General features: G+C 42.0%; 1 protein-coding gene across 1 annotated transcript in view; it reads left to right on the top strand.

Annotated features, from left to right (window-relative positions):
- TKT (transketolase) overlaps positions 1 to 27,155 on the top strand; it is a 34,581-nt gene that overhangs the window by 6,316 nt on the left and 1,110 nt on the right. The window contains exons 2-13 of the mRNA XM_082209560.1: positions 5,006 to 5,123; positions 6,197 to 6,310; positions 7,765 to 7,862; positions 12,897 to 13,088; positions 14,547 to 14,665; positions 18,056 to 18,249; positions 19,994 to 20,158; positions 21,570 to 21,726; positions 24,374 to 24,504; positions 25,105 to 25,188; positions 25,322 to 25,415; positions 26,707 to 26,829. Of these exons, the coding sequence (XP_082065686.1) occupies positions 5,006 to 5,123; positions 6,197 to 6,310; positions 7,765 to 7,862; positions 12,897 to 13,088; positions 14,547 to 14,665; positions 18,056 to 18,249; positions 19,994 to 20,158; positions 21,570 to 21,726; positions 24,374 to 24,504; positions 25,105 to 25,188; positions 25,322 to 25,415; positions 26,707 to 26,829 (1,589 nt within the window). The remainder of the gene's footprint in view (positions 1 to 5,005; positions 5,124 to 6,196; positions 6,311 to 7,764; positions 7,863 to 12,896; positions 13,089 to 14,546; positions 14,666 to 18,055; positions 18,250 to 19,993; positions 20,159 to 21,569; positions 21,727 to 24,373; positions 24,505 to 25,104; positions 25,189 to 25,321; positions 25,416 to 26,706; positions 26,830 to 27,155) is intronic.

The raw sequence follows: 27,155 nt of genomic DNA, 5'->3' as shown, positions 1-27,155 counted from the left end.
CTAGAATAGCGTTACCTTTTTTTTGCTGTTGACTCCTGACCTTTTCATTATTTTTAACCTCTCTTGCAAGTCTGAGATTTGGCCCACCTGACCTTTTCCCTGCAACTGCTGGTAACTCATGTATACTCTTCTTTTGGGGTTTCCCATTTCTTATTCATTCCCTTCTTACATCTCAGCTCATCTGTAAGTTCCTTATGTTGCCACGCTGGTTTCATTAGATGCCTCCCATGTATCTGGGCACTGGTCAAGGATTCAGATGACAAGGAGAAATAGAGCGAGGTGGTGTCTGCGCCATGTTGCATAGTGATAGCAACTTCCTGAAGCATCCCTGCCTTTAGCCCAAGCCCTGAGTTCACAGACCTGGTGATTGGTGGCTGTAGGCTGCTGGCTGTCCTACCCAGCTGGCCCTGCATGCTCAACCTGAGCAATCACATTGGTTTTTGCAGGTCCTTTTCAGTGCAGCAACTCAAGGTAGTCTCTTGACTACTGCCTCCTTTGCCAACATCTGGAATAAGTGACTTTCTTAACATGGGTTCACAACCTCCATCAAGATTGTGGTGCGTGTTTCCAAATGTCTCTTCTTGGTAAAAGCTGAAATTGGTTGTTTTATGCTTTCACGTTGTTACGCCTTTCTACTCCTTTTGGGCATATTTGCCTTTGCATAATTCCACCCCACCCGCTGGCACTTGGTGTGTTTTTGCTTCATCAACGGTCCATGCTGAGTAGGCATCTTTTGTGTTGCAGCTCTGTTTGTTTTGTGTTAATCCAAGCAGTTTGACCAGAACTAATAGAATTTGACGATTAAAAGAAGAGAGGTTTGAGAAAGAACAAATGGTTATTGTAGTTTCAGAGGAATATTTTATTTTTTAAGGAATTGCAAGAAGGAAGTTACGTATGAATGTATTTTCCATAGAATCCACTGTGTTTACATTCCTTTTCCAAAACGTGTTGTCCGTATTGGGAGTGCTGTTTGCAAATGTATAGGGAACAAGTTGTTTTGCACATTGGCCAATAGTTGAAAATCTCTAGTTTCAACAGGAATTGTTTTTTACATGGAACGTGTTGAATTTCAGATATTGGAGCGTAGCTCGGCTTGTAAACTGAATTCCAGTTACTGATGGAAGCTGAAAGGTAGAGGGTGTGCTCTACTATGTCTTCTGCAACACCTTAGTTCATTTTGAAATCTGCTTGAAGCCTTTTGCAGAAGTCGTATGAAAATTAGTGGTACCTGCAGAACACTATTGCTTACAGTGTTTGCAATATCGGTATTTTGCAATCTAATCCTAAAGCTGCTGTCATACTCCCACATACCTGTAAGTAAGCCCTGTTGAATTCAGTAAGACTTACTTTTGAGTAGACATAGCTAGAACTGTGTTGTCCATCTTGCCAAGTTTAATCGGGCTTGCTTCCTGGTAACCAAGGTTGCAGTCCTAAGCACATTTAACATCTCCCCCTCCAGTAGATAGGTAGTTCAGTTTTCAGTTTTTATATTTTATTAATATAATTTTAATCCTGCTTTAAAATGTTTTTAAAATGCTAACAATTATTGAAGTCCCCTACCACAAATATATCTACATATCTATATTTATATATCTGTATATTTATATCTGTATCTATATCTGAGTGCCCAGAAGGGTAGCTGTGTTAGTCTGCTGCAGCAAAACAGTAAGAAGTCTTGTCTGATAAAATGGACTCTTGTCCACTACAACATATGCTGTAATAAATTAGCTAGCATTTAAGGTGCCTCAAGATTCTTTGTTGGAACTGAGAATTGTTGTGGTAAAATGTTTTTAATTGGTTGCTTTAATTTTTTTAAATTTTGTTTTCAATCCCTGTTTAATTTTTCTTCTTCTACATGTTCATCAATAGGTTTATTTAAAAACTTTACCCTCAGAGCAGCAGTTCTTTAGAGAGATGGTTAAGTATAACATTTATAAGATTTAAGGAATGAAAGCCTTTTAAGCAAGCATGTAAGGTTTACTGATTAACAGCCATGTGTAAATATTTACTAATACATGTTTTTGAGTCGTGACTTAAATCTAATTATTTTAATTCCTAGCGTGCAAGTACTTAACAAGGGATGAGCACTAACCTTTACTCCTGTTTTTTAAAAAAAGCATTTGCATGTGTTTTAAGAAATTGTTAACGAGAGTGCTGTTCCCAAAGGGGTTTGGATTAGGAAGCAATATTTAATTGGCAGCTTGATAATTAGCACATTATATAGGCTTAAGTCCTGTGGATGTCATACAACTGTTGTATCATGTGTTTGGATTTATGATTTTAAAATGCTAACATGCATGGAAAATGTAGTCAAAGGGAAAATGCCTTGTGACAGCCAAACTAGTAGACCATTGCTCTATGAACAGGATTTCTGGCTGTTAACTATTATAGCTGCCCTATAACATGTCAGCTAGTACTGTACAACTGACAATTCATTCCACTGGATCATTACAAGCTACTGACACTTTTAGACTAGTAATGTTTAAAATTGAGCATGATCCTGGGTCACAGACTTCAGCCATAAATTTATGAACCGTTTTACTCCAATTCTGTAGTCCATAATACACTTATACTAGGGAGTAGCCTCATTGGGATGCGGGTGGCGCTGTGGGTTTAACCACAGAGCCTAGGGCTTGCTGATCAGAAGGTCGGCAGTTCGAATCCCCACGATGGGGTGAGCTCCCCTTGCTCAGTCCCTGCTCCTGCCAACCTAGCAGTTCAAAAGCACATTTCAAAAGTGCAAGTAGATAAATAGGTAGCGCTCCGGCGGGAAGGTAAACGGCGTTTCCATGTGCTGCTCTGGTTCGCCAGAAGCGGCTTAGTCATGCTGGCCACATGACCCGGAAGCTGTATGCCGTCTCCCTCGGCCAATAAAGCGAGATGAGCGCCGCAACCCCAGAGTCATCCGCGACTGGACCAAACAGTCAGGGGTCCCTTTACCTTTACCTTTTAAGCCTTACTGAACCCAGTAGGACAGGATAGAGGAACCTCCAGCCCAGGAGGCCAGTTTTGGCCTGCCAACTTTCCCCATTTGGACTGCAAAGCCATTTTGGGCAAGCCATGCTCACCTGTCCTACTTCTGAGGGTCATACAGATAAGGGTGGGGGGCCTTTGAAATGCTGCACAAAACTGGTACCCAGCACTAAGTAGGATTGCCCTCCTGGTACATTGGCTGATGCAAAGAAAGGGTGATCCTACAGGAAACTCCCTCACACACCCAAATCTGCTCAGTTTGGCTGCACTTTCAGAGTGCTCAGCAGGTAGCAAAGCACTGCTAAAAGCAAGCTTTTTCTTCATTTCAGCAGCTGTTTCACTGTAAACCCCTTGTAGTGAAACAGATGTTAGCAGTGCCTTCCTGCCTGCTACAAACTTTGAAGTCCTGACTTTGGGATTTCAAAGGGCAAAATACCTTGATATTGTTTGTGACAGAATGTGGGTTGACAGGTAGGCATCCTCACTCACTTGTTAAATTTGGCCCATGAGTTGGATCTGGCCTGTGGAGCCAAAAGATTTCTCCACACTTGAGGCAGGGCTAAGTAATCATACATAGGGTTGAGCTGTAAAATTCTGTTAAATATTTTAAAATAAATGAGTTATTATTGATAAGTCCAAATTCTGAAATCCAGATGCCTTGTTTATGGAATGCTGTTCTACTATCTATAATTAACTGTACGCATTCTTATAAATTCTGTCTTTTAGAGACAAAGTAAATCTCACTGCAGGGAATGCTTGCTTTTTCAGTTTCTCCAATCCCTAGAAATGTTAATTTCTAGTTTCCCTGTGATAATCGTTCAGGGTAGGCAATATCTTAAAAGGGTATGACAAATGTTCACAAATGAAAAATGAAGTGGGGCGGGAAAGGAATTCCCACTCCACCATTCAAAAGCCAGATCTATTGAGGTTTTTCTTTTTCTTTTCAAGGCAAGTCGGGGCTTTTAGAAACCTCTTAAAGAAATTAGTTTAACAACTGTAGAAAATCTCTCTTGCTGCCCGAACATGATGCTCAGGTGTGGTACTACAAGAATTGTTTGCTGTTGATCCTTAAGATCACATTGGGATATATAGGAGGAGGAAGCAAGCCACTTCAAGTTTATACTAGGTTAAACAGAATTGTGCTTGTTTCTTGTCCTGAAACAGCCTAATAATCTGCAGTGCTAGAAAGGGCATCTCTCCTGTTCAACTTCCTTTTAGTAATGTACTGACATGGTTATTTTGTAAACCAACTGAAACCCTTCCCTGAAGCTCAGGAGAAAATCATAGATGACATGCTCCTTCACAATGTCATTGAAATCCCTGCTGCAAATCTCCTTCAATTTGTGCTCTCGAAAGAGAGAAAACATATCCAATGTCATAATGCACCAACTTGTTTTCTGAAGCTTAACTTTCCTTTATAAGTGCTCATTAAAACTTAACATCTAGTCAGATAAGTGCTCTTTCAAAGTGGCTAACTTGTGTCCTTTCAGATATTGCTGGACTACACTCCCATCATCCTGGCTGGGGCTGGTGAGAAGTAGAGTCCCGTGGCATCTAGGCAGAGAATACCCTTTAGCCACGTATAATAAACCATAGGCGAGGGGCCATTTTTCCAAAATACCTAAGTATTGTCAGGGCTTCATTCAGGCCAAGGAGATCTCCTTGGGCCTTTCACAGAAAATGAAGCTTTTCTCTAAAAGTAGGTGAACGTGTAACTTTATGAAGACAATAGCTGCTGATTCTGATGCTCTTTCTTGATCTTAGTGGAGAGAAAGTAGCTCCAGGTGCCCTCTCACTGAAGCTTACATTTCGGCATCCATTTTGGGGGAGATAACACGACGTCCTCTTCTCTTAACTGATCAGAGCTAATGGACCCCAGGATGATAGTAGATGGAAGGAGTTCTCACAGGCACTTCTAATGGCATGTTTCCCTGTGGAAGCTTGGAAGGATGAGCATGTTGGTGTTTCAGTGACAGGAATGTGACCTGACAAGAAGCTGCAGTTGTAACGCTCCGTGTGCTTTGATTTGCAGCCACCCAACGTCATGTTGCAGTGCTGCAGAAATCATGTCTGTGCTGTTTTTCCATACCATGAGGTACAAGCCGCAGGATCCCAGAAATCCCAACAATGACCGGTTTGTTCTTTCCAAGGTAAGAGCTAGATCTTTTTCATTACTCTCCTGAAGGCTAGCTCTGATTGAATACTCTAATCTGTTTCCTAATGGCTCTTTGCAACAGGGGAAAAATATCCTCAGCAGTGTTCTTATACAACAATGCAAAAAATCCAAGAATTTCTTTGCCATCCTTCGCAATTTCTGCGCTGACCCTTGGATTCATGCACTTGTTTCAAACTCCTTGGGCTTTTGAGACATTGGCTCAAATGCCAGTCAAGTTAGTCACACCTAAGTCCTATTGGAATCAGTAGGACAAGTAGCCAACGGGACATTAATTTCAGTGGAACTTGAAATTCAGCCGACCGTCTTTTGCTTTGGGCTGTTACTCCTTATCTCTACCTCTTTGTACACCCTGAGATGGGGAGTGGGGCTCAAACTCACTTATGAAGAGAAGCAAGCCATTAACCAGGAGGCCCCATATATTGCAGGATCCTTGGGATTTTTTCTCACTTTGGGCATTTGCTTCTCTCTACAATGAGCAGAACAGAGGAGGGACTGGGAGAAAGTATTTGCAGCCTTCTGGTCTTTGACTTGAAATATTTTTTCCCCCTTGCACATGTAGACATACCTATTTTTAAAAACTTTCCCTTATTCCTGTTCTAACTGCTTGTCTGCTCCCACTCTTTTCCATTACTTCCTACTCCTGTTTTTGCCTTGTTTGCCATGCTGTTTCCTATTCTAGAACAGCCATCCCCATTTTCTGTTGAGCCCCTTTCCCTGTTCTACTAGTTCACTGTCCCCTTTTGCCTCATTTAAACTCTCCGATTTGAATAAGACCCTTCAGCAGGGACCATGTCACTAGTATGATATCTAATGGTTTTTCTCCTCAATAGTTATTTTTTAAAAAACAACAACACAAGAGCTTTGCTGCATCAAGCAAAAATCCCATCTACTCTAGCATCCTGTTCTTGCAGTAGAGAACCAAATGCCTGCAAGCAGAATATGAGGGCAACATGTTGACATGAGCATTTCCATATCCTTGCATGCTATTTTGCCTCTCTTCTTAAGATGGTCTGCAGTTGTTGATTTTGTTTCTTCCCCTTCGTCTAGGGTCATGCAGCCCCAATCCTGTATGCTGCCTGGGCTGAAGCAGGCTTCCTCCATGAATCAGAGTTATTAAACCTGAGGAAAATTGATTCCATTTTGGAAGGCCACCCTGTGCCAGTGAGTATTTTGGGAAAACGCAGGGAGATTGCCTTAGGAATCAAAAGTTTGTGCACCTTTTACACTACTGTCAACATCTGGTTCGTAGTGATAGTTTAGCAATGGTTTAGGTAACAGAAATAAACCCCTGGGTTGACAACAAATGAAGTATAGTTAAAGGTGTCCCCCCCGCCCCGAGAAAGCAACCAAAGAAGATTACTTTTACATTTTAGAAGGGCACTCAATGCCTTTACTTTCATGCACGTCAGTATTAGCTATGGTATTAAAACAGGCTCCTACCAACCTAGCAGTTCGAAAGCACGAAGTGCAAGTAGATAAATAGGTACCGCTCTGGCGGGAAGCTAAACAGCGTTTCCGTGTGCTGCTCTGGTTCACCAGAAGTGGCTTAGTCATGCTGGCCACATGACCTGGAAGCTGTACGCTGGCTCCCTTGGCCAGTAAAGCGAGATGAGTGCCGCAACCGCAGAGTCATCCGTGACTGGACCTAATGGTCAGGGGTCCCTTTAAAACAGGCTACTTTTTATGATGCTCCAACACATCTCTCATAGCTCTGAGAATGGATGGATGCTTCATCACAAATCCCCTCCACACACTGCCTACCCTAGATGCAGAAGCTCACCTAATGAGCAGCTGTTTTTGAAATGTACGGTTGATCAAGATAATTAGTTCAGCATGCTTTCTTCGTTTGTTAGAATCTGTTTAACATGACCATTGCAACAGCTGCCAGCTAAGAGCAGAAAACGGGGCTTTAAATATTTGGGGCAGGTGCAGCTTTTGCATCTCAGACCTTCAGAGATGTGCCGTATGGGTTATGACTGCAGAGTAATACTTAACTCCTGACACACCTGTATTGCATTAATTTACTCACGTAGGGTTGCATCTGGTGCTGCTGATCTGCTCACACAACATACTACCTCTTGCACATGGGAGTGTCTGCTTCCTCTTCCCTGCAGTTCCTTGTGCACCCTTAAAATCTGATCCAGAGCAGATTTTTGGGGTCACACAGAAGACGTAGGGGTAGTAGTCTTGTTGCATGAATGGAACGCCAGTTGTATTGGATGCAGCCCATAGGCTCTTCTCGTGACTTCCTGAAGTGCTCAGAGGGAGTGCTTGATCTGGCAGCTAAGGCTGACTAAGGGCCAGATTTCAAGGGCAGGGTGGGGTTGGGTGGCGTACAGTCCTTAGATAATATAGATGGCTAAAAAGATGAGTATTGATGGCGAAAAGGTGAGTTTAACAAATTAGTCTTCAGGGAGTTAGGCTGGTATCTTTCCCTGCTGCACTAGATATACCTGTGGGAACTTTGGGTCAGGGTTGAACATGCAGCCTGTTCTGTGAATTCTTACTTGTAAGTAACCCCAAACTGGGCTCACTGCTGGTGTGCCTAGGATTGAAAGCTTAGGGTTTATGAAGTAGATATTCTTTTGGTTACATGCTATTCTTCTTCTTTTTAGAAACAAGCATTCACTGATGTCGCTACTGGGTCACTCGGCCAAGGCTTGGGTGCTGCATGCGGTATGGCCTACACCGGGAAGTACTTTGACAAAGCCAGGTATCTTGAAAATATTTCACCCTCTTTGCTTGCATGGAGGTATATGGATGAATAAGGAAATGAAGCAAAACTGCCCATGATGCTGTTACACAATCAAGTTTCCAATCTCAAGTTTGAGAATGCAGACCCTGCTAAATTAACAAGATTCATCTGTTGTTACATTGGGCACAGAGCAAAGAAATGCCAAATCTGGTCCACAACCTTTTGAATTGCAATTATAGCTTGTTCGGTGCCCATGAAAGAGCGAGAACCTCCATACCTCTGCAGAAATAATGCTAGTGACAATGGAATAGAAAGGTGACTTTATATGAAAGCAGTATTTAGCTTGAGCGAAAGCGAATTTTGTTCAAAGATTGTTATGGCAACACAGCGTTGTCCAACAATGGTGTTAGAGGATATTATGCAGAAGAACCCTGTTGTGCAACTCGTAGTGAGTTCAAGGGCAATAGTCCTGTTAGAACTGGTATGAAAATCTTCATGTGGTGTTAAAGAAAAGGAGATATCCAAAGGCATTTGTCTGTGTGTGTTGGGGGAGTTGATGTATTTTATGTGACAGTATTAGAGCATGAAAATCTGGGTTGCTGAGTAAATGCAATTTTACATTGCACACTTCACTTGCTTGAAAGCATTTCTGTGTACACTGATGTGGTGATCTTAATGCAGCCTGGCAGGTGGTATTCATAGAAAGACTTTATCTCTGCCTACGGTTGGTGCTCACTGGCTCTTTGCACGTCATGCTGGGGAATAGCCAGGGTTTTGTAAAATCGTAACTTAGCTAGGTGACTAATAAAGATTGCAGATACGTGCCCTAACACAAACGACATTTACTGTAGATGATAGCATGAACTGCTCTCATCAGTATTTATCCATTTTTATTCCTGCCTTGCTGTATTATTGCCAGCTTGCTATATTCACACACCCCACCTCACCTCTCACACAAATACATTTAATTTGCACACTGATGTTTTGGCAAATAGACAAATCAGCCCAGAAATTATACAGTCACCTGTAAAGTATTTGAGGAAGTAGGAAATGCAGAAAAGCTAAACTGGGGGGGGGGGGGAGAAACCCTGTCACTTGGAGTTGAGTTTGATTCACAAAATCTTAAGGCTGAGAGAGGAATGTTAAGTCCATCTAGGATTGTCAACTTTGTTCCATCAGCCTCCTGGGCCTTTCAACAGCTGCATATTAGGTTTAAATGCTGCTGCCGGTGCATTCCCCATCATGAGATACTGGGATGGGTAGCAAATCACCCATTAAATGTCTGCCAGAAAAAAAATGGCATCAAATTGCACAATGCAGCAGTTACTTCACAGTGGCTCCTTGCTGTCCCTACCAGGATGCATCACAATCCATATTGGCCTTTGCTCATCTGAAAAAATCATAAAGTAGAACTGTCACCTGATTAAAGAAATGCTAGTTACTTGATCATATGGTTTTTAGTTGACTATAACTATGTAAATTTGTATCAGAATAAACAACAATGCCAGCATACTCTTGAATGCCTGCACATGTTGCAGTAGGCGCCATCTCACCAGAGACTTTTTATCCTCTGTAAGAGAGAGGGGACAGGGGATGCCTCTTCAAAGACAACACCTGCCATCTGCAGCTTTTTCTAAGAACGTTTTTAAAATCAGTTCTTTTGCTTTGCTTTTTAAAACTCACAGACCTTGTAAATAAGCCCATAGAAGTTACTAGCCTGCAGAACTGTTTACAAGCTTGCTGGTGGCTAACAAAGGATGGATGGAGAGCTCTGTTCCTTTTGCAACAAGCTGTGCCATTGTGTGTTGGAAGTAAATGGGAAAGGGTTTCCATCGTCCGGCAGCTCCCTTAGTCTCTCTGCTGGTTGCTCAGCAGGGACAAACTCGTCTATCCCTCTGTTAACACCACTCATTTGCCTGCTTAGAATTGCATCATGGACTCAACCTGCATGCAATTCCTAATCACGTGTGGCTACCAGGCTAGTGCTTAAATGCAAGGCTGAGTCTTGGGCACCTTTTTAATAAATGAAAAGGTTTCTAATCTATATTAATATAATCAGCCGTACCAAGAAGGAACATTGCTGTGCAAGACTGTCACTCCCAGTGCTTTTACTTGTGGCAGATGCTAATGACACGAAAGAAGTGGGGGTAAACCCAGTATAATGGAAGTGGGGCTGAAGCTTTTATTTAACTGCAGTAGGCCACAACTGAGGGCCAAATTAAACATGACTCTAAATGCATTTGGAAGTTGCATTTGTATGTTTGGTTGGTTGTTTTTTTTTACAGCTAATAGTGATATGTGGGTGGGAAATTCTATCCTCCGCTAAATATGCCTCATGCTGTCACTTCAACCCAGAAAGGGAGTTTCCATTGGTGGTGGTTGGAGCTATGAACTATAAAACAAGCAAACAAAACTTCAAGCATTTTAGTGTCCCAACTTGTTTTCCCTTGAGGTGTAGCAGTTCTTACAGGTTAAGCATTTAGACTCAAATATACATACTGAATAATGTGCAAATCCTTGCCTTTGGCTAAATAGATTATAAGCAGCACTTCTTAAGTAGTAGCTGAGCTTTCCCAAGGATTTTGCTGAGTCACAGTGATGGTGTGTTTAGCAGGCACGCATTCATTCCAGCTTTACAGTAAGAGTTATTGTTGAAGCACATTTCCCCCTCAAGGTTACATTCTCGTTCTACAATAATTGGCACTAATGACTCACAGCTTCCTTCTGGTTACTCATTTTGATTACCTTTAGGTGAGGCTTTGACTTAGGCGGAAAAACCAAAAGTAGAGAATAATGTGTGTTTCAGATTATTCTTGCTGCTCATTACGAGCTCCTTAAATACTTTCTAGGGCACACGGGCACACATTATTAGGCCTCTTAACAACCGTAGCAGCCTACAGGAACAAATGAAGTTAGTTCAGTGAACTACACTAGGAGGGCTTGAATTTTGGTCTTAAAAACCTGCATTACGGAGCTGAATAATACTTGTCTGCAGCCCTGTTTCTCATGGTGTATGACTATGAAAAAAAGCTGTCCTCTCAGGGCACATTTATGTTAGAATCCTAAAACCAATATTAATCTGTGCTTAAGTTTCCAGTAATGTCAGACATAGCTTCTAAATGACTGTAATTTTGCATGGGTGCTGTAATTTTGCATGGGTGCTGACAGAATCTTGCTGCATCAGAGCAAAGACCTATCTAGTCTAGCCAGTTAGATGCCCGATGGCAGCCCACAAGCAGAATATGAAGACATTTCCCACTATTGTTTCCAGCAACTGTATTTCAGTGGCGTCCTGTCTAAATCTGGAGGTAGCATATAGCCATCATTAACTAGTGGCAGCTAATAGCCTTTTATATTCTATGAATTTGTCTAATCTGCTTTTAAAGCCATCTAGGCTAGTGGCTGCTACCGTATCCTGCAGCAGCTCATTCCATAGGCTCATTCCATAAAGGGAGGAGAGGGCTTTTTAATAAGAACAATACTTCCCACAATTCTTGGGGAGGGGGGGAAACCATGACATTGAAGGCAGGCTTATGTCTCTAGTGCAAGCCTGATCGTAGAACAGGACCTCGGAGAGCATCCACAAGCCTTGTGTGACCTGTCAAACCAAATCCCCAAATGCAGGCATAAATCTTGTGTCCATACCCCTGCGGATGGCAGCCATAAGAAATATGGCATAGCTAGCGTAAAGCTTTTATCTGCACATGTGTAAGTTTTCTGTGATTACTTTGACACAGCCCTAAAAAATTGTATTTTCTTCCTCCTGTCTTCAAAACTGACTCATTATTTTAAATTAGATTTTAAAATTATGTTTTGGTGACTATTTTCCGGAACACATTTGCTGGATTGCTGGTGGAAACAGAAAGCTAGACTAGATGAGCCTTTGTCTGATTCACCTTTAGGCTCATAAAATTTATTTTATGTCGCATCGAGTACTATAAATCACTTAAGCTTTTTCAGTATAAATGAGTCACAAACCAACACAAACAAGACATTTGGATTGACCCATCTAATGAGGATTGTATACTTTCTCTCTGATTAAAGGAATAAATCAAAATACACTGGCTGCCAGAACAGAAATAACCCAGGACATCTTAATGCCTTTAGTATCGTACACCCAGAGAGCATGCTTTGGAAACATTTTAGGAACCTTTCTCAAACTTGGGTCCCTGGATGTTGTTGGACTACAACTCCCATCATTCCTAGCTACCAGGACCAGTGGTCAGGGACAATGGACGTTGTGGTCCAATAACATCTGGGGACCCAAGTTTGAGAAGGCCGTGTAATAGTATGCGAAGCGCACTCATTCTGCTTTAAAAGCCCTCTCCTCCCTTTATGGAATGAGCCTATGGAAGCCTATGTGTAGCAAAGTCAGCGGTGGGAAACTTAAGGCCTTTCAGATGTTGCTGAACTAGAAACTTCTGTCCAGCATGGCCATTGTTCACAGATAGTTGGCATTGTAGTCCAAGGGCATACGGGCAGCCACAAGTTTCCTGCCCCTGTCCTAATGGTGAAACCGAATGTAACGGCAGCAGGTCTGTGTTGAAATCCAGTTCTTCCCCAGCCACACAGGAAGCTGGGGATGGTGACAGGGTCTGAATTTAAGAATAAAAGGAAGTGATATACCGGACTTTCACGTGGCTGTCACTTGAAGTTTTTTTGATGCCAAAAGTCTGTCAGGCTAGGAAGCATGTGGCTGGCATGATGGGCTGTGCCCCTGACTGCCTTTTGCTCCTAAGATCCAAACCTATTTTCTCCAGATACACAAATGTACTGCTGTAACACCTAACTAGGTTATGTAATAATGATGCAACAAAAAATGGTAGAAAGAAAGGAAAGTACTGAAAAGCAAAATTCCTTCAGAGGGCTGAAGCTTTGAAGAAGAGCCAACAAAATCTATGTAGGAAGAGTGTCATTAAAGGCAAAATGTTTCATTGGGGCTACTGTTGTATTGTCCATACTGTGTAGGCTTATCTGAAAAAGTGTTTTTCCTCCTTTGTCAACTTATGATACTGAATATTTAGTCCCTGCTTTTTGTTATTCAATATGCAGCTACCGTGTTTATTGTGTCCTTGGTGATGGAGAATTGTCTGAAGGTTCAGTTTGGGAGGCAATGGCCTTTGCTGGGTTCTACAAGCTGGATAATTTGGTTGCTATTCTTGACATTAACCGACTTGGACAAAGTGACCCTGCGCCTCTGCAGCATCATGTTGAAATCTACCAAAAACGTTGTGAAGCCTTTGGGTATGTATGTATGTATGTATGTATGTATGTATGTGAGAAATATATGATGTCTTCAACCTTGGTTGCTCTGTGCTCTTTTCAATTTGGGGATTGAGTTCGGAGGATCATTAAATGCAGAATCAAAATCTCTAGGGGCAGCAGTCTTCCCACAGGGCTCTCCTGCTGAAGGAAGAGGCCATTTCCCCCCAATTCCTCCCCTAAAACTCCTGTGCTCTCTGAAAAGTTGCTCCACAGTGTCAGGGTACAAAGCACATGGGGCTACACGGAGAAGGCAGATTTGGTGAAAATCACCTTGTCTTCATGCACTGGGAGCCTCCACTGAATCTCAATCCCTTCCACAAACAGAGATGTCTGCATCCAACTTGGAGCCATGATAGTCAATATAAAGGGATCATAAACACAGAAAAGTAAAGGCCAATACAGGTCGTTAAATTTTGTCCAGGAGTCAGTCCGTTCTTTCATTTGAAGAGCACAAAATGGCAAGGAGGTGCTTTTTTTATTTGTTTAGCCGTTGACAGTCATGCTTTCAAAGCGTTTATTTCTGGCTCTGTTGAAATTTGTCCTATTTGAGGAAACTGGCTATTTCCTCACTCCTTAAAACATGCTTAAAGGCCCCATTGAACTATTTGAGCCTTTAGGTCACATAGGTGTTGTCTCTATTTCAGAAAGGATTTATTGTTATAGATTCTTGTGTCCTTAGCACGTATTCTAGACCTTGCTTTAGTTTATAGTTATTTTAATAAAGTGGTTAAACAGGTTGAAGATAGCTTATAGCCTTTGAGTCCACAAAGAGAATGCGATAGTAAGTGGAAAAAATAAAAACTTATTATTCAGAGAGATAATTCTTGGTTTTTGCAAAGGTCCTTTATGCTTATGAATACTTGGAAGATATTTATCTTTTAGTCCATGATACATTCTTGCCAAATATTCTTAGCTACTGGTTCTTTTATTATTCATTTATAAAGGTTAGGCTGAATATGCTAGGACTAAAATTTGCTACTGTTCAGCATGCCATTAGTCAGAGACAAAGACGAATAAGCTAAGGCAACAAGCCCAAGTGCAACATTTTCTGATTCTGACATGTCGCTGGGATCCAGGGAACTGTGTGCTCATTCCTAAGCATCCAGGAGAGCTTGGTCTTAATTTTTTTCAAACTACTGAGGAGTTTGATACTGAAGAGGCATTATAAAGTGAACTGTGATACAGCTTGGGCTTGGCTGTTCAAAAAACAAAGCAAAACATCTTATTGGGCGTGCCAAGCCCTTTGGTGCACTTAAGCTATTCCTTGGATCTTAGCTGCATCTTGCAACAAAAAATGCCATCGTGTAGCTTATTAATAATATATAACTATATGTACCAGTTCAGTGCTTGCTTTTGCTTATTCGGCACGGAGCTCTTATAAAAAGCTTTGCCTCTGCAAATCCTTTTAAAAGCTAATCTGTTTGTTTGCATTCCTAGCTGGCATGCTATCGTCGTCGATGGGCACAGTGTGGAGGAACTGTGCAAAGCCTTTGGCCAGGCCAAACATCAGCCAACTGCAATTATTGCCAAGACTTATAAAGGCAAAGGAATAACAGGTGATGCCAGGCGGCAGACTTTTCAGCTGAGCAGCAGCTACCGCTATGATTTGCTTGTTAATAGTATTTCTAGCCACTTTTTGAATTAAGGATAAGGATGATGATAAGGAATTACATAGTGCTTTCATAACACTTATATTGTCATGTAATCCTTACAGCAACCCTGCATTAACATTAATGCTGTTTTGCTGCAAGGGGTCTGAGACCGAAAGAGTGGTTTGCCTATGGCCACCTAGTAAGTTCAAGGCAGATGTGAGATTCAAAAGCAGGGGTTTCCTGAGTACAAGTTCAGTCTTTTCACCACTATGCTACACCAACTTTCACATTTATTTCATATTCATAAGCATATATAACAAGAAGCCGAAAGCTCCAGCCTGAAGATGACGAGTGAGACCTCGTCGAAACGTCGCCCAGACACCCCGACTCTTACACGGGAAGACACCCGAAGACACCAAAACCTGCATATATATATATATATATATATATATATATGAGAGAGAAATAAATACACCAACTATCACATTTATTTCTCTCTCATACACACACACACACACACACACACACACATATGAATGAGAGAGAAATAAATGTGATAGTTGGTATAGCATAGTGGGGAAAAGACTGAGCTACAAGTCAATATATATACTGCTTGATTTCAGAAAACCTCAGATTATATGACAGTGTCATTAATGATCTCATTAGAAAATGTTTACGCCACATCACTAAGTGTGAAAGGCTTGATTTCCCCCAGTAAGACTTCAGTATGAACCAGTTCTTTGAAATCAGTTCCTCACTCAAGCTGAAATGCCTGCTAAACATTTTCTGCATTTGCAGGTGACTAAAATGGCAAGATGGCTGACACCTTATTACAGGGTGGCATGTCGCCTTCCAGACATTGCAGGAGTACAGCTCCCTCTATCATTGAGCGTTGGTCAGTGGCGTAGCTAACTGCTTGAGCGCCCGTGGCGACGCAAATACCCTGCACTCAGGGACGCTGCAAGCCGCTGCTGCGCGGAAGCTCCACAGAATCCGCAATCCCCACATTGCCGTTTCGGGCAGCGCGGAGTCTGCAGGTGTCCAAGCCACCACGTCACTCCCCAGGAGAGATGTGTGGCTCGGGCGTGCTGCAGGTCAGGCCCCACGATCACCCCCCTCAGTGATGAAACCTGGGGTGGCCCGCATTCACCACACCCCCTTCCTACATCACCGGTGTTGGTCATGTTGGCTGGGATTGAAGGACACCATGTTGTCTATGCCTGCCTATAAGGTGACACAGTATGTGCCATAGTGGGAAACACTAGATCTGAACTCTAAGCCTTTTCTTTTCACACCAAGCTTTAGCCGTAAATTATTCTGCATATCAATATAACCCTTTGCTATATCTGATGTTATTTAGCCAGATTTATATACACCACGAAATCAAAAGCAAATCAAAACACTAAACAAACCTGATTAGCATACCTCAGGACTTGAATAATAGTCTTCCACACAAATTACATAAAATGTGATCAATTTGGGTTATTAAGCAGAAATATTTTTAAAAGCCCTGTTCTTAAGGGAGCATAATCATTGATTATTGTGAAGGAATAGCTTTTCGTGCAATAAACATGCTACAAAAGTGTCAAGCATGGTGCTGAGATGTGAAGCTAAATAAAATAGAAGTTTAGGCTCAATTCAAGGGGGATGAGAGAAGAACAGTGGGCTAGCATAAAGGAGAATGCCTGTATATGTACTTCCATATTCCTGAGAATGGTTATGGTCCAAAAATTAAGCCATCAGGAAAAGTGGAGTGTGCAGTATTCAAACCATAAATCAATGTACTACTTCAAGAGAATCACATGGACATTTTTTTAAAAAATTCAGTAGTTGTTAAATATGAATGAAATGCTCACTCATATCATATATTTATATCAAATGAAGTTTGAGTTAGCCTTCAAAATATATCTTGTGCTTTTCCTCCTGCTTCACGTTAAGTAATCTGCCACTTTTTGGTAAATAGTAGGTAGGAATCGTCTTCTGTTTGGCTCTTCAGTATGAATTGTGAGCTGTCACAAGTGGCAGGACACATCAACTGTTTCCTTAGCCGTGCAGCAGAGATCTTTGTGCTCCTGCCTGCCTGCTTGGCAGTCTGTGCCCATTAAAAATTAAATAAAGCCCAGGCACATCTGCTGAATTTGGATACGTGCAAGGATGTGAATTCCTTTCTGCTCTGGTAGAGAACCAGCTGAAATCACAATGAATAATGAATCTCTTTGCGCTAGGCAACTGGGGGTTTGTGCCACTATGCATTTATCATGTATTCCCCCCCTTCTCCCCATTATGTTACATTTTTAATCTTGTGCATCCATCAGCTGGCTTAAGCCATTTCAAAAATAGCTAAATAAACTTAGGATATTTGTCATTTTTCAGGAACAAATGCTGCCATTCTGTGAGACTTCTGTATGGCGAAAAGAATCCAGTATTTAGCTCCTGTTACTGTGAGAGCTCAGTCTGTCTGATGCTCTTTCCCGAAGCAAAGAGACGTTTCGTGCTTGCACAGAGTGCCTGCTTATTCAGGTCCTTAATTACAGAATACCTAGCATGTCATTATTGCAGTCAAGGTTATTGATTTGCTGGCTTGATTTTATTCATTTACTTGAACACATAGTGCAACCTGCTCCAAGGGTTTAGCTAGCAGGATTGCAGAAGCAAAATTGTGATGATACATGTTGCAGAGGCTCATGATCTAAAGAGGACTAAGAGAGGCCAAAAAGGGATAATAGCCATATGCATTTGTGTTGTAATTGAACTGATGCAGATGTGTGTGTTATATTGTCATTCTAGTGGGCCCAAGCACCAGAGGAGATTACTCTAGAAAGGAGGTGACGAGAAGATGAAGGGAGGAATTGCTAGGACTATATTTTTATTAATTGATTGTCAGGTCCTTGGAGAAGCTCAGGAATCTCCTTCCCAATTTTAAACTCAAAGGAGTTCTGTGAAGTAGGCCAGGCTGAATGATAGTGACATTGGATTGGGGGGTGGGGGTAAGTGGGGATTTTAACCCAAGTATTTCCAGTCTTAGTATGACACTCTCATGACTGGCTCAGCATCAGCATCTTTGAATAATTGAACTGGGAGTATAATGGGGAGGGAGAAGGAATTTGGCTGTAGGAGCATCAGGGAAGAGTATGTCAGGAGACTTTCTGCAGGATCAAAGGAATACAGTAACAGGAATGAGGCAGGCGAAGGCATTGCTAGCTTAAACCTCATAGGAAGATGTTTGCATTTGCAAATAACCTTATTAGCTTACTTGGGCCTAACTCAGAAGAAGCTGCTGATTTTGGCACTTTGAGGAAGTGTATTGTATTTAACTTATTTCCTTTTTTTAATTATGTGTATGGTAATCCGCAGGTGTTGAGGATAAGGAAAACTGGCATGGCAAACCTCTTCCCAGAAACATGGCTGAGCAGGTCATTTCAGAGATTGATGATAGAATCCAGAACAAGAAGAAGCTTTCTCCAGCCCTTCCGCAGGAAGATGCACCAGTTGTCAGTATCAGAAATGTCAAGATGCCTTCACCACCAAATTATAAGTTGGGAGAGAAGGTATGATGGCGTTTCTCTGTTCTCCTCAAGCAATTCTAGCTTAGGTTTATATTTGTGATTGGAAAGGCGCTTTTGCTCACTATTCTGGGAACTGCGTTTTTTATGGAGTTGATTAATAAGAATAAACAACTTTCAGTCCAGAATTCTGTAAAATATTCCAGATGACATTCAGCTGCCTACTCAGTGGAGTTCCAATTGTAATTAATTCATCATAGCAGCAAAATGCCCATTCAAAATGTCACACCTTTTGGGAGAAGAGTAAATGCTATTTCAAACTATTGAAGATGAGCCAAACTTGATCTTGTACATGTGAGTCTCAAAGCAAATGTTTTACTTCATGCCTGTTTAAGGCCATAATTCTAGTGAGTCACTTCTAAGGTAACTGCTAAGAATGGGACTTGTGGAGCCATCACACATGAGATGCCTTGCGCATTCAGGATGGCTGCAAGTTAAGGCTGCATGTCCCTACTTCAGACTGGAAGGGATACATCCTGATCAAATTTGGTTGCCATTTTTAGACCCAGGTAGACTTCTTGTTTGGGACGCGGGTGGCGCTGTGGGTAAAAGCCTCAGCGCCTAGGGCTTGCCGATCGAAAGGTCGGTGGTTCGAATCCCCGTGGCGGGGTGCGCTCCCGCTGCTCGGTCCCAGCGCCTGCCAACCTAGCAGTTCGAAAGCACCCCCGGGTGCAAGTAGATAAATAGGTACCGCTTACCAGCGGGAAGGTAAACGGCGTTCCGTGTGCTGCGCTGGCTCGCCAGATGCAGCTTTGTCACGCTGGCCACGTGACCCGGAAGTGTCTCCGGACAGCGCTGGCCCCTGGCCTCTTGAGTGAGATGGGCGCACAAACCCCAGAGTCTGTCAAGACTGGCCCGTTCGGGCAGGGGTACCTTTACCTTTACTAGACTTCTTGTTTCTTTAAGAATGAACCAGGTAGAGAGTTTGTCTGTCCCTCTTGTCTAGTAGTGGCAAAGTCACAATACTGGTCAGTTGTCTCCTTCACCTGCTCTGATGCAGAGCAAGTTATAGCTGTCAGGCAGCTGAACTAATGCAGCAAATGGGAGAAGAAAAGGAAGACTTACCAGTCTCTCTCCCTGTCGTCAGATTTGAAGAGCATGGAAATCTTACCTGAGCCTGCAGACAAAAAGCTTATGGAAACTCTTAGATGCCAAAGTAAACAGAGACAGAAGGAGAAACTCATGCAAGCGTGGTTTGGGGTTTCCACTTCTCTAGGGAAGTGCTGGTTGTGTTCCCATGGCTAGCTTTCAGTCAAGTAAAGGACAACACTGCACTTGGTGTGACTGTATGAGGACAACCTGGCTTCTCTCAGCACAGTTTCCCCTGAGGCCTTTTCCTAGGTCTTTCTGCTTCAGCTGTGATGTGTTTGATGACTAGAGGTATAAAGACCCTTGTACTACTAGCACAACACCAGAAAGCCTGAAGTTAACCAGGATTGCAAGGACATATTATAGATGCTTCAGTTAGCTATGATAATCTCTATGCTTAGGATCAGAATGGTAAACATTTAAAATGTTGGCCGTAAGTATGAGGTACTGATGTGACATACTATAACATACAGGGGAGCATTAGAGATTCTTTGAAACTCTTCAGTGTAATATTGGTCATGCAGAGTTTTGTCTTGGACTCATTTTCGAAGGTTTTTATTTATGTGGTTTGCAATTGCAGCATAACAGAATAATTGAACATAATGAAAACGGGGCATCTATGTCCTTTTCCTCTCCACAGTTTGCTACTCGCAAAGCTTATGGCTTGGCCCTTGCCAAACTGGGCCATGCCTGTGACCGTGTGGTTGCTTTGGATGGGGATACCAAAAATTCCACTTTCTCTGAGCTCTTCAAAAAAGAGCACCCCAGCCGTTTCATTGAATGCTACATCGCTGAACAAAACATGGTAAGGTGCTTTCTTTGGGTGTTTCTTCGTTTGTTTCTTCCTTCAAACTAAGCAGGGTTTTTTGGGATAAATTCTCACTCTCATAATTAAACCATTGCCATTACCCTACCTTTATAAATAAGGTTTCGTATTCAACTAAGTCTTCCTTGAAGCAGACCCTTTGAAATCAATAGACTCAAGTTAGTGCTGTCCGTTGATTTTGGTGACTCTCCTCTGAAGATGACTTGGTTAGATACAATGTCCTAAAGAGCTTTGAGCAGTGGTTCCCAACCTTTGGGGGGGGCATGCCCCACCTAAACATCTCCAAAATCCTGATCCTCCCCAGTGACATATAATTCTTATTACAGTGGTACCTCAGGTTAAGAACTTAATTCGTTCTGGAGGTCCGTTCTTAACCTGAAACTGTTCTTAACCTGAGGTATCACTTTAGCTAATAGGGCCTTCCGCTGCTGCCGCGCGATTTCTGTTCTCATCCTGAAGCAAAGTTCTTAACCTGAGGTACTATTTCTGGGTTAGCAGAGTCTGTAACCTGAAGCATCTGTAACCTGAGGTACCACTATACTGTATTCAAAAAGGGAACTCCTATTCATGTGGAGGAAGCTAAAAGGCCATTAACTTGGTCTAACTCATTCTCAAATTGCCCCCCTTAAAAATGAAATTGCTGCCCTGTGGGGCGTGTGCCCCACGTTGGGAACCACGGGCTTAGGGTTTCTAGGTGCACTGCAACATGCAATGGCCAGGTTGATTCAAGGGCACATTTCATAGTGCATCAGCCCCATAGTTCTCCTCCTCTTTCAGCCCCATAGTTAACCTTCTCTTTGCCTCCCACCTCTTTCAGAGCATCTCCTGCCCTGTTTCTCCTTTCCCTCAGGCCTTGGACAGCTTGCTGCTGCTCTCCCTATATCCAGCCTACCATTGTCAGAGAGCTTCTGCTTCAGAGCTCTGCATATCAGGCTGCTGTAACCAGAGCCATTACTTCTAATTTCTTGAGGAGCTTAAGCACATTTCGTGCACCACAAACATGTGCACGAGAGCAGGTTGCACTGCTATGATCATTCTGTCGGCACACGTAACTCTTATTTCCTTTCCCACTCCTCTATGCACTCCAGCTCTATTAGTCAATTAGTGACGTAGCAATTGGACCAAGAGCATGGAGACCAAGTTCATTCATCCATTAAACTCACCAGCTGATCTTGAGTCACTCCCATCTTTCTCTACCTTGTTGTAAGGATAACATAGGGAGACGGGAAGAGCTTTGTATACTGTCCTGAACTTCTCCTCGGAGGAAGAATATAAATATATAAAACGTATATAGTTTATATAGGCATAAAACATTTAGCTAACTCAGCGTGTAGCACTCACATTTTGCTGGAACTGGTTAATCTGCTCTTCCCCTCCCCCCCCATTACAGGTGAGCGTTGGCGTTGGTTGTGCAACCCGGGACAGAAACATTGTGTTTGCCAGCACCTTTGCCACATTTTACACCAGGGCATATGATCAGATCCGCATGGCAGCAATTTCCGAGAGCAACATCAACCTCTGTGGATCTCACTGCGGTGTATCCATTGGTAAGCGTCTTCAAATTTATTCAGCGAATTGCCTTAGTCTCCCAGATGCAGGCACACAGACAGCTCATAAAACTAAGGGGCATGGTTAAAGTTTTAACTCCGTATGAGTTTGAAACAAATATTCAAATCTAAATTTTGCTTTACCTATGAAGTGGAAGTAATTTCAAAATTCTGTAGGAATCTCTCCCCCCTACCTTATTATCATAGTCTACAAATTTTATTCTCTGCTTTTTATTTGATATCACTTGTTGCATCATAGAGGAAATGAGGCTTGTAAAACTGATGGTCTGCTAAGTCCTTTGACCAAAGTGTACTTTTCAAACCTCACATAGTTGATCTGCCGACAATAGACATTCCATGTATACATTAGAGACAAATAAAGTGAGTTTTGGATGTATCAGAGATTCTTCCAACATGTGCTAGAAAATGCTGTGTATTCTCATTTAGTTCCAAATGACCATTACACTTTACCATTGTGTCAACGTGCAGGACGCTCTGGCTATACCCAACAAAATTAAAACAGCAAAGCAAGCTTTTCCTCCAAGCTTTTATTCTATTATTGCTATATGGATAATGACCTTGTTTGTACATAATACTAAACCAGACTATGACTTAGCAAGAATAAGCAAGCATGTGGGTGCCCAGCATGAAAACTGATGCACTTTGTCATTCCCCTGGTTCTGCTGCACTGCCATGAGCCAAATACATGCTTTAATTTAGCATTTTGTGTAAACTTATGCTTGTGGTTAGTCTCGCTCCCAAAAAACCAGAATTTATACCAAGCAAAAGCCTTGGTTATTTGGGGGAGACAAGCCTCAAGTCTGTGTTCAAACGTAACCCTAAGCCAAACCCTGGTTTAGCTACAAGCAGTGCAATAGCATGACCAGAGATAAGCAAAGTAGCCATAATTTTCTCTCTGGGTACCTGCATGCTTGCTCATTTGCCTTAGGGGTGTGTGCAAATTGGGTTATTATGAACAGTGTTTTGTCTGATAGGTATGAGTATTAATCACCTTTGCCACCAGCTGCCAAATCTTTGGGAGCAATATTGTTCCTTCATAGCTCATTGACAAAGTGTATGGTTCAGTAATGATACCATACTAAAAGCTGATTAGAACTGCAAGTGGCTTATCACAAATTTCTTCTTAAATCTGAGCTTTGGAAAGCACAGTGGAAGTTTCCTTATTGGCTTAAGAGTTGCTCATGCTGCACTCAGAGTTTGCACTGGAAATGTAAGCAGTGAAGCCTGAACAGCTTGGCAGTGGTTCAGGAATTTTCAGCTTGGGCTTTGCTATACTTGTCTCTCAGTGCTGTCGCATGGTCAAGTTGCTCGCTTTAGCCATTAATTAGCCTCAGATTCTTTCTAACACCACTTGCCACTTGTGCTTCTCTTCAAAGAATTTCCAGTTGCTTCTTCAACCGTACAGTGAAGCCCTCTTTTAAGTACCGGTGCCAGTGTATTTCAGTGCACACATTCTATTACTGTTTGTAGGGTGGGACATGTGCTTTTTTTTTTCTTTTGCACATGCCAAGATCTTATTTCAGTAGATCTCTCACGGCCATCAGGATAAAAGCTTCGCCTGCTTCTGAAGCGTGTGTTTGTATGCAGGAGGCTGCAGGTTCAATCCTTGCCCTTATCAGGAATGGGATCTTAAGTTCCAATGATGAGAGAAACCTTTACCCCCTCAAGTTTATTAAAATGCAGAGATGCACAACCGACTGGGGCTTTTTGGGGTCCTTGACTAAATAGGTATATATATAAAGGATGTGGTGGTGTCATTTCCGTAACTCTTACTGCATCCTGTGTGGCAATTGTACTGAAACAGGAAGCAGACACTTTCCCACATTTTTAGAAAATGACTTTGGAGCGGCCCTCTGGCTCCTTTTTAAGGCAGACAGTGTTCACAAGTCAGTTCAACCAAGTAGAAGCTGGAAAAAATGCACTCAGTTCTTCTAACTGGTTTCCTGTAAATACTTTTCTTTTCTACCAGAAGGGCACAAGTGCATCCACAGCTCTTCCTACTGCTGGCCCTGGAGGGATTTGAACTGTGCCATTCACTGCTCTACCCCCCGCATCCAAATATATCCCTAATTATAATGCATTTCTCTGTGGGTTTCATTAAGCCAATCTTTGCTGAAAAGTAAGCTTCTTATGAGCTTCAAGTGCCCCCTCCCAGGATGGGACATTCTGATAGAATCATGAATTACTCTGTGTTCCACCAATAATTAAGACATGCCTACTGTCACCTTGTACATTTTTCTTTTGCCAGTTGGCTAAAATTGTGCATTTATTTTCTTTCATTTCTGTACTCATGTATGTAGCCCTATATCCCTTTTCCTTCTCCTTTTGCCTCTGTGGTAGTGGTGGTTTAGTTTCGGCTTTATTGTTTTAGTTACCATTTACGTCTGCATTTTTCCATGATTTTTCTTTATAACCCTAGTTTTCTTTCTTTTTAGTTTCCTTCTATCTTCTTTCTTTGCTATTTCCAAGTTTAAGCAGAAGAGGGTAGGTAGCCTTCCATGTCCTGTGAGTGCCTTATATTTATTTTGGATGCCTTTTGTTTTAAGAAGTATACAGAGAAGTTTGTTCACTTTTCGACACTGATATTTTTCTTTCATCCCCTGCCCCTAAACCATCTCTTTTCTAGGTGAAGATGGACCTTCACAGATGGGGCTGGAAGATCTGTGCATGTTCCGTGCCATTCCTAATTCAACTGTATTTTACCCTAGTGATGCTGTATCCACTGAAAAGGCAGTAGAATTGGCTGCAAATACAAAGGTATGCAACTCTTCTGCAGTGTACTTGCTTGGGAGTTTTAGAGCAGGGGTGGGGAACCTGCTGGCCCTCCCCATTTGGCCGGCAAGCTCGTATGACATCAGATGGAGGATAGGTAACGTTGGGACTCCTCATTGTGCAGCACTTCCCGAGTTCAGTGGGCATTAGGAAGGAAATGTGCAAGGGACTTTGGACAGGCATCAATCGCCTGGCATCCTCATGACCTCAGATGATTGACAGTTGCTGCATAGGGATGGGGAAAAGATAAGGATCTGGCCCATTACTGTCTCCAGATCTGAAGTTTGCTCTCTTCTGTTGCAAAGGCATATAGGGAAGGGTGCCCATTGCTGTGAATTTGTCAGAGTTTCATTGTTAGTTGGCTGTTTATTCCATTCCATTTATACCCCCATTTTCTTCTGTAATGGAACCCAAGGTGTCATGCTTATAATACCTGGGTGGTCACCCATCCAGAACTAGACACACTCAGCTTTAAAAAGACTAGTTTTAAAGTTTGGATTTTTAAATGTTTTTTTCTGTTTTGAAGTTTAATTCCATGGGCTATTGTGGGTGTTACAATCTATCCTGTGTTCATTTTGAAAACAGGGCATCTGTTTCATACGAACCAGTCGTCCAGAAAATGCAGTGATCTATGGCAGCAATGAGGATTTCCATGTTGGACAAGCCAAGGTGAGCGCCATTTTGAAAGTTGCTACAAGACTTAAACTACAAGAACGTAGTCATTGAACATAGTGATTATTACTAGCTTTTATCCAGTAAATCTAGAACTTTCTCTAATTCTTTGTTTTACTGTTGTTATCAGGTGGTATTCAAGAGCAAAGATGACCAGGTCACGGTTATTGGAGCAGGAGTAACTCTGCACGAGGCACTGGCTGCAGCTGAGCAACTGAAGAGAGGTGATTACACCAAACTCTTTTGAGAAATGCACACCAGCCATCTTGTAGGGAAGAACATGAGGGCTATGAAGGGGGGGGGTAGGAAATTCTTTAGAAGTGTAATCTAATTACTACACCTTCCCTTGGAGCCTTAAGTCTATTTAAAAAAACAAACAAGAAAAAAGTTAGTTTAATATATAAAATCAAACCCAAACATGTATCTTATCTGTAGCAATGTAGCCCTGGTACGAACAATAGAGACTTGAAATGTGATATGGATTTGCATGGCCTCTCTTCCTTGTGAATTTCCATGGTTTGTTTAACAATGGTGTAACATTACGCCACTAACATCACTGTTAAGAATAGCGAACTAGATTCCCATTTGACAGGGACTGGTGAATCTGATGCAAACTGGTCCTATACACTTTAGGTCACCCTGGCTCGGAGTAACTATGATCAGCCTCAATGCAGTGCATGTACAAGACGAACCATGGATGAAAGGGAAGGAGGGAAAGGAGAAGTCAGTGAGCATGTGGTATATTGATTAGGAATATTGCATCTGCACAAGATCTTACTAGATGGATAGTCCTGGATAAGTAAACCATGGTTTGTTTCACAGTAGATGAAATGTCATCTTTCCTGAAACATATAGGTTGCACCATACCTGAACACGTTCAGTTACAGGCTACCTAACTGGCAGTAGGTCGCATATTCCCATCCTCATTTTGCTCCTTGAAACATGTGTTGCTACTCATTTCACTTCAGATATCATTTTAGTATTGGAAGTGTACTGGGCCATGATTATCCAAGACTATTGGCATTCTCCAACATAACCTTTGGTGGAATAAAGGAAATCTCACTATTGAGAAGTCCACAAGATGATAGTACTAATAAGTTAATGCAATTATAGCCATTGGATAAATGAGCAGGCAGCTGTGCTTTAAGAAGACTGAAGTTGAATGATGACCTTGTGCTATCTAGTTCTTTAGATATTCCATAAACTAGCTTCTGGGTGGCTTAATTCTTCTGGAGATCAATTATCATAGTAAAGGTCCTTGGAAGTGGGTTATGAGTGCCCTCATTCTAGGGAATGACAAAACGAGAAAGTAAGGCTTATGCTTACTTATCAGTCAGTTTGTTTTTGTCTTATATTCTGGCCATTCTTAGAACCAAATACTTTGTGGTTTCAAAACCCCCATTGGGATGCTTTAATAAATGTGTATGAAACGTTAAACATTAGCGAGTCCCCTCTCCTGTGTTTTGTTGAGCCACATGCTCTGGTGCATAATTCTGTTCCCATTCTTTTTCTCAGAAAAAGTTTCCATCAGAGTGATTGACCCTTTCACTATAAAACCTCTGGATAAGAAAACTATACTTGAAAATGCAAGAGCAACCAAAGGCAGAATTATCACTGTGGAAGACCATTACTATGAAGGTAGGTCAACACACATGATAACAAAGGCGAAAAATTCAGTAATGTATATGCGTCTCTGCCATGGGTGTCCATTTTTTATTGTTTTTTAATTCCTCTTCTGTGCTATTTCCTAACTTTGGAGGGTTTTTTATATTTTGTATATTGCATTGGACATACATGGAAGGTGATTAATAACGATGATGAGAAATACATGGACACTGATTATTTTCTAGTTCCTGTGCTTCAACTCTACCTATACATGGTACAGACACCTAGAGAAATGAAAGAGATTTCTCTCATGACTATCCTAGCTTGACAATCCTAGCTTGGGTGTGCTCTTGCAACAG

Source organism: Podarcis vaucheri (assembly GCF_965113315.1).
Source record: "Podarcis vaucheri genome assembly, chromosome: 2".
In the NCBI taxonomy this organism is placed as follows: Eukaryota; Metazoa; Chordata; class Lepidosauria; order Squamata; family Lacertidae; genus Podarcis; species Podarcis vaucheri.
This window is presented reverse-complemented; position numbering and strand designations above follow the sequence as displayed.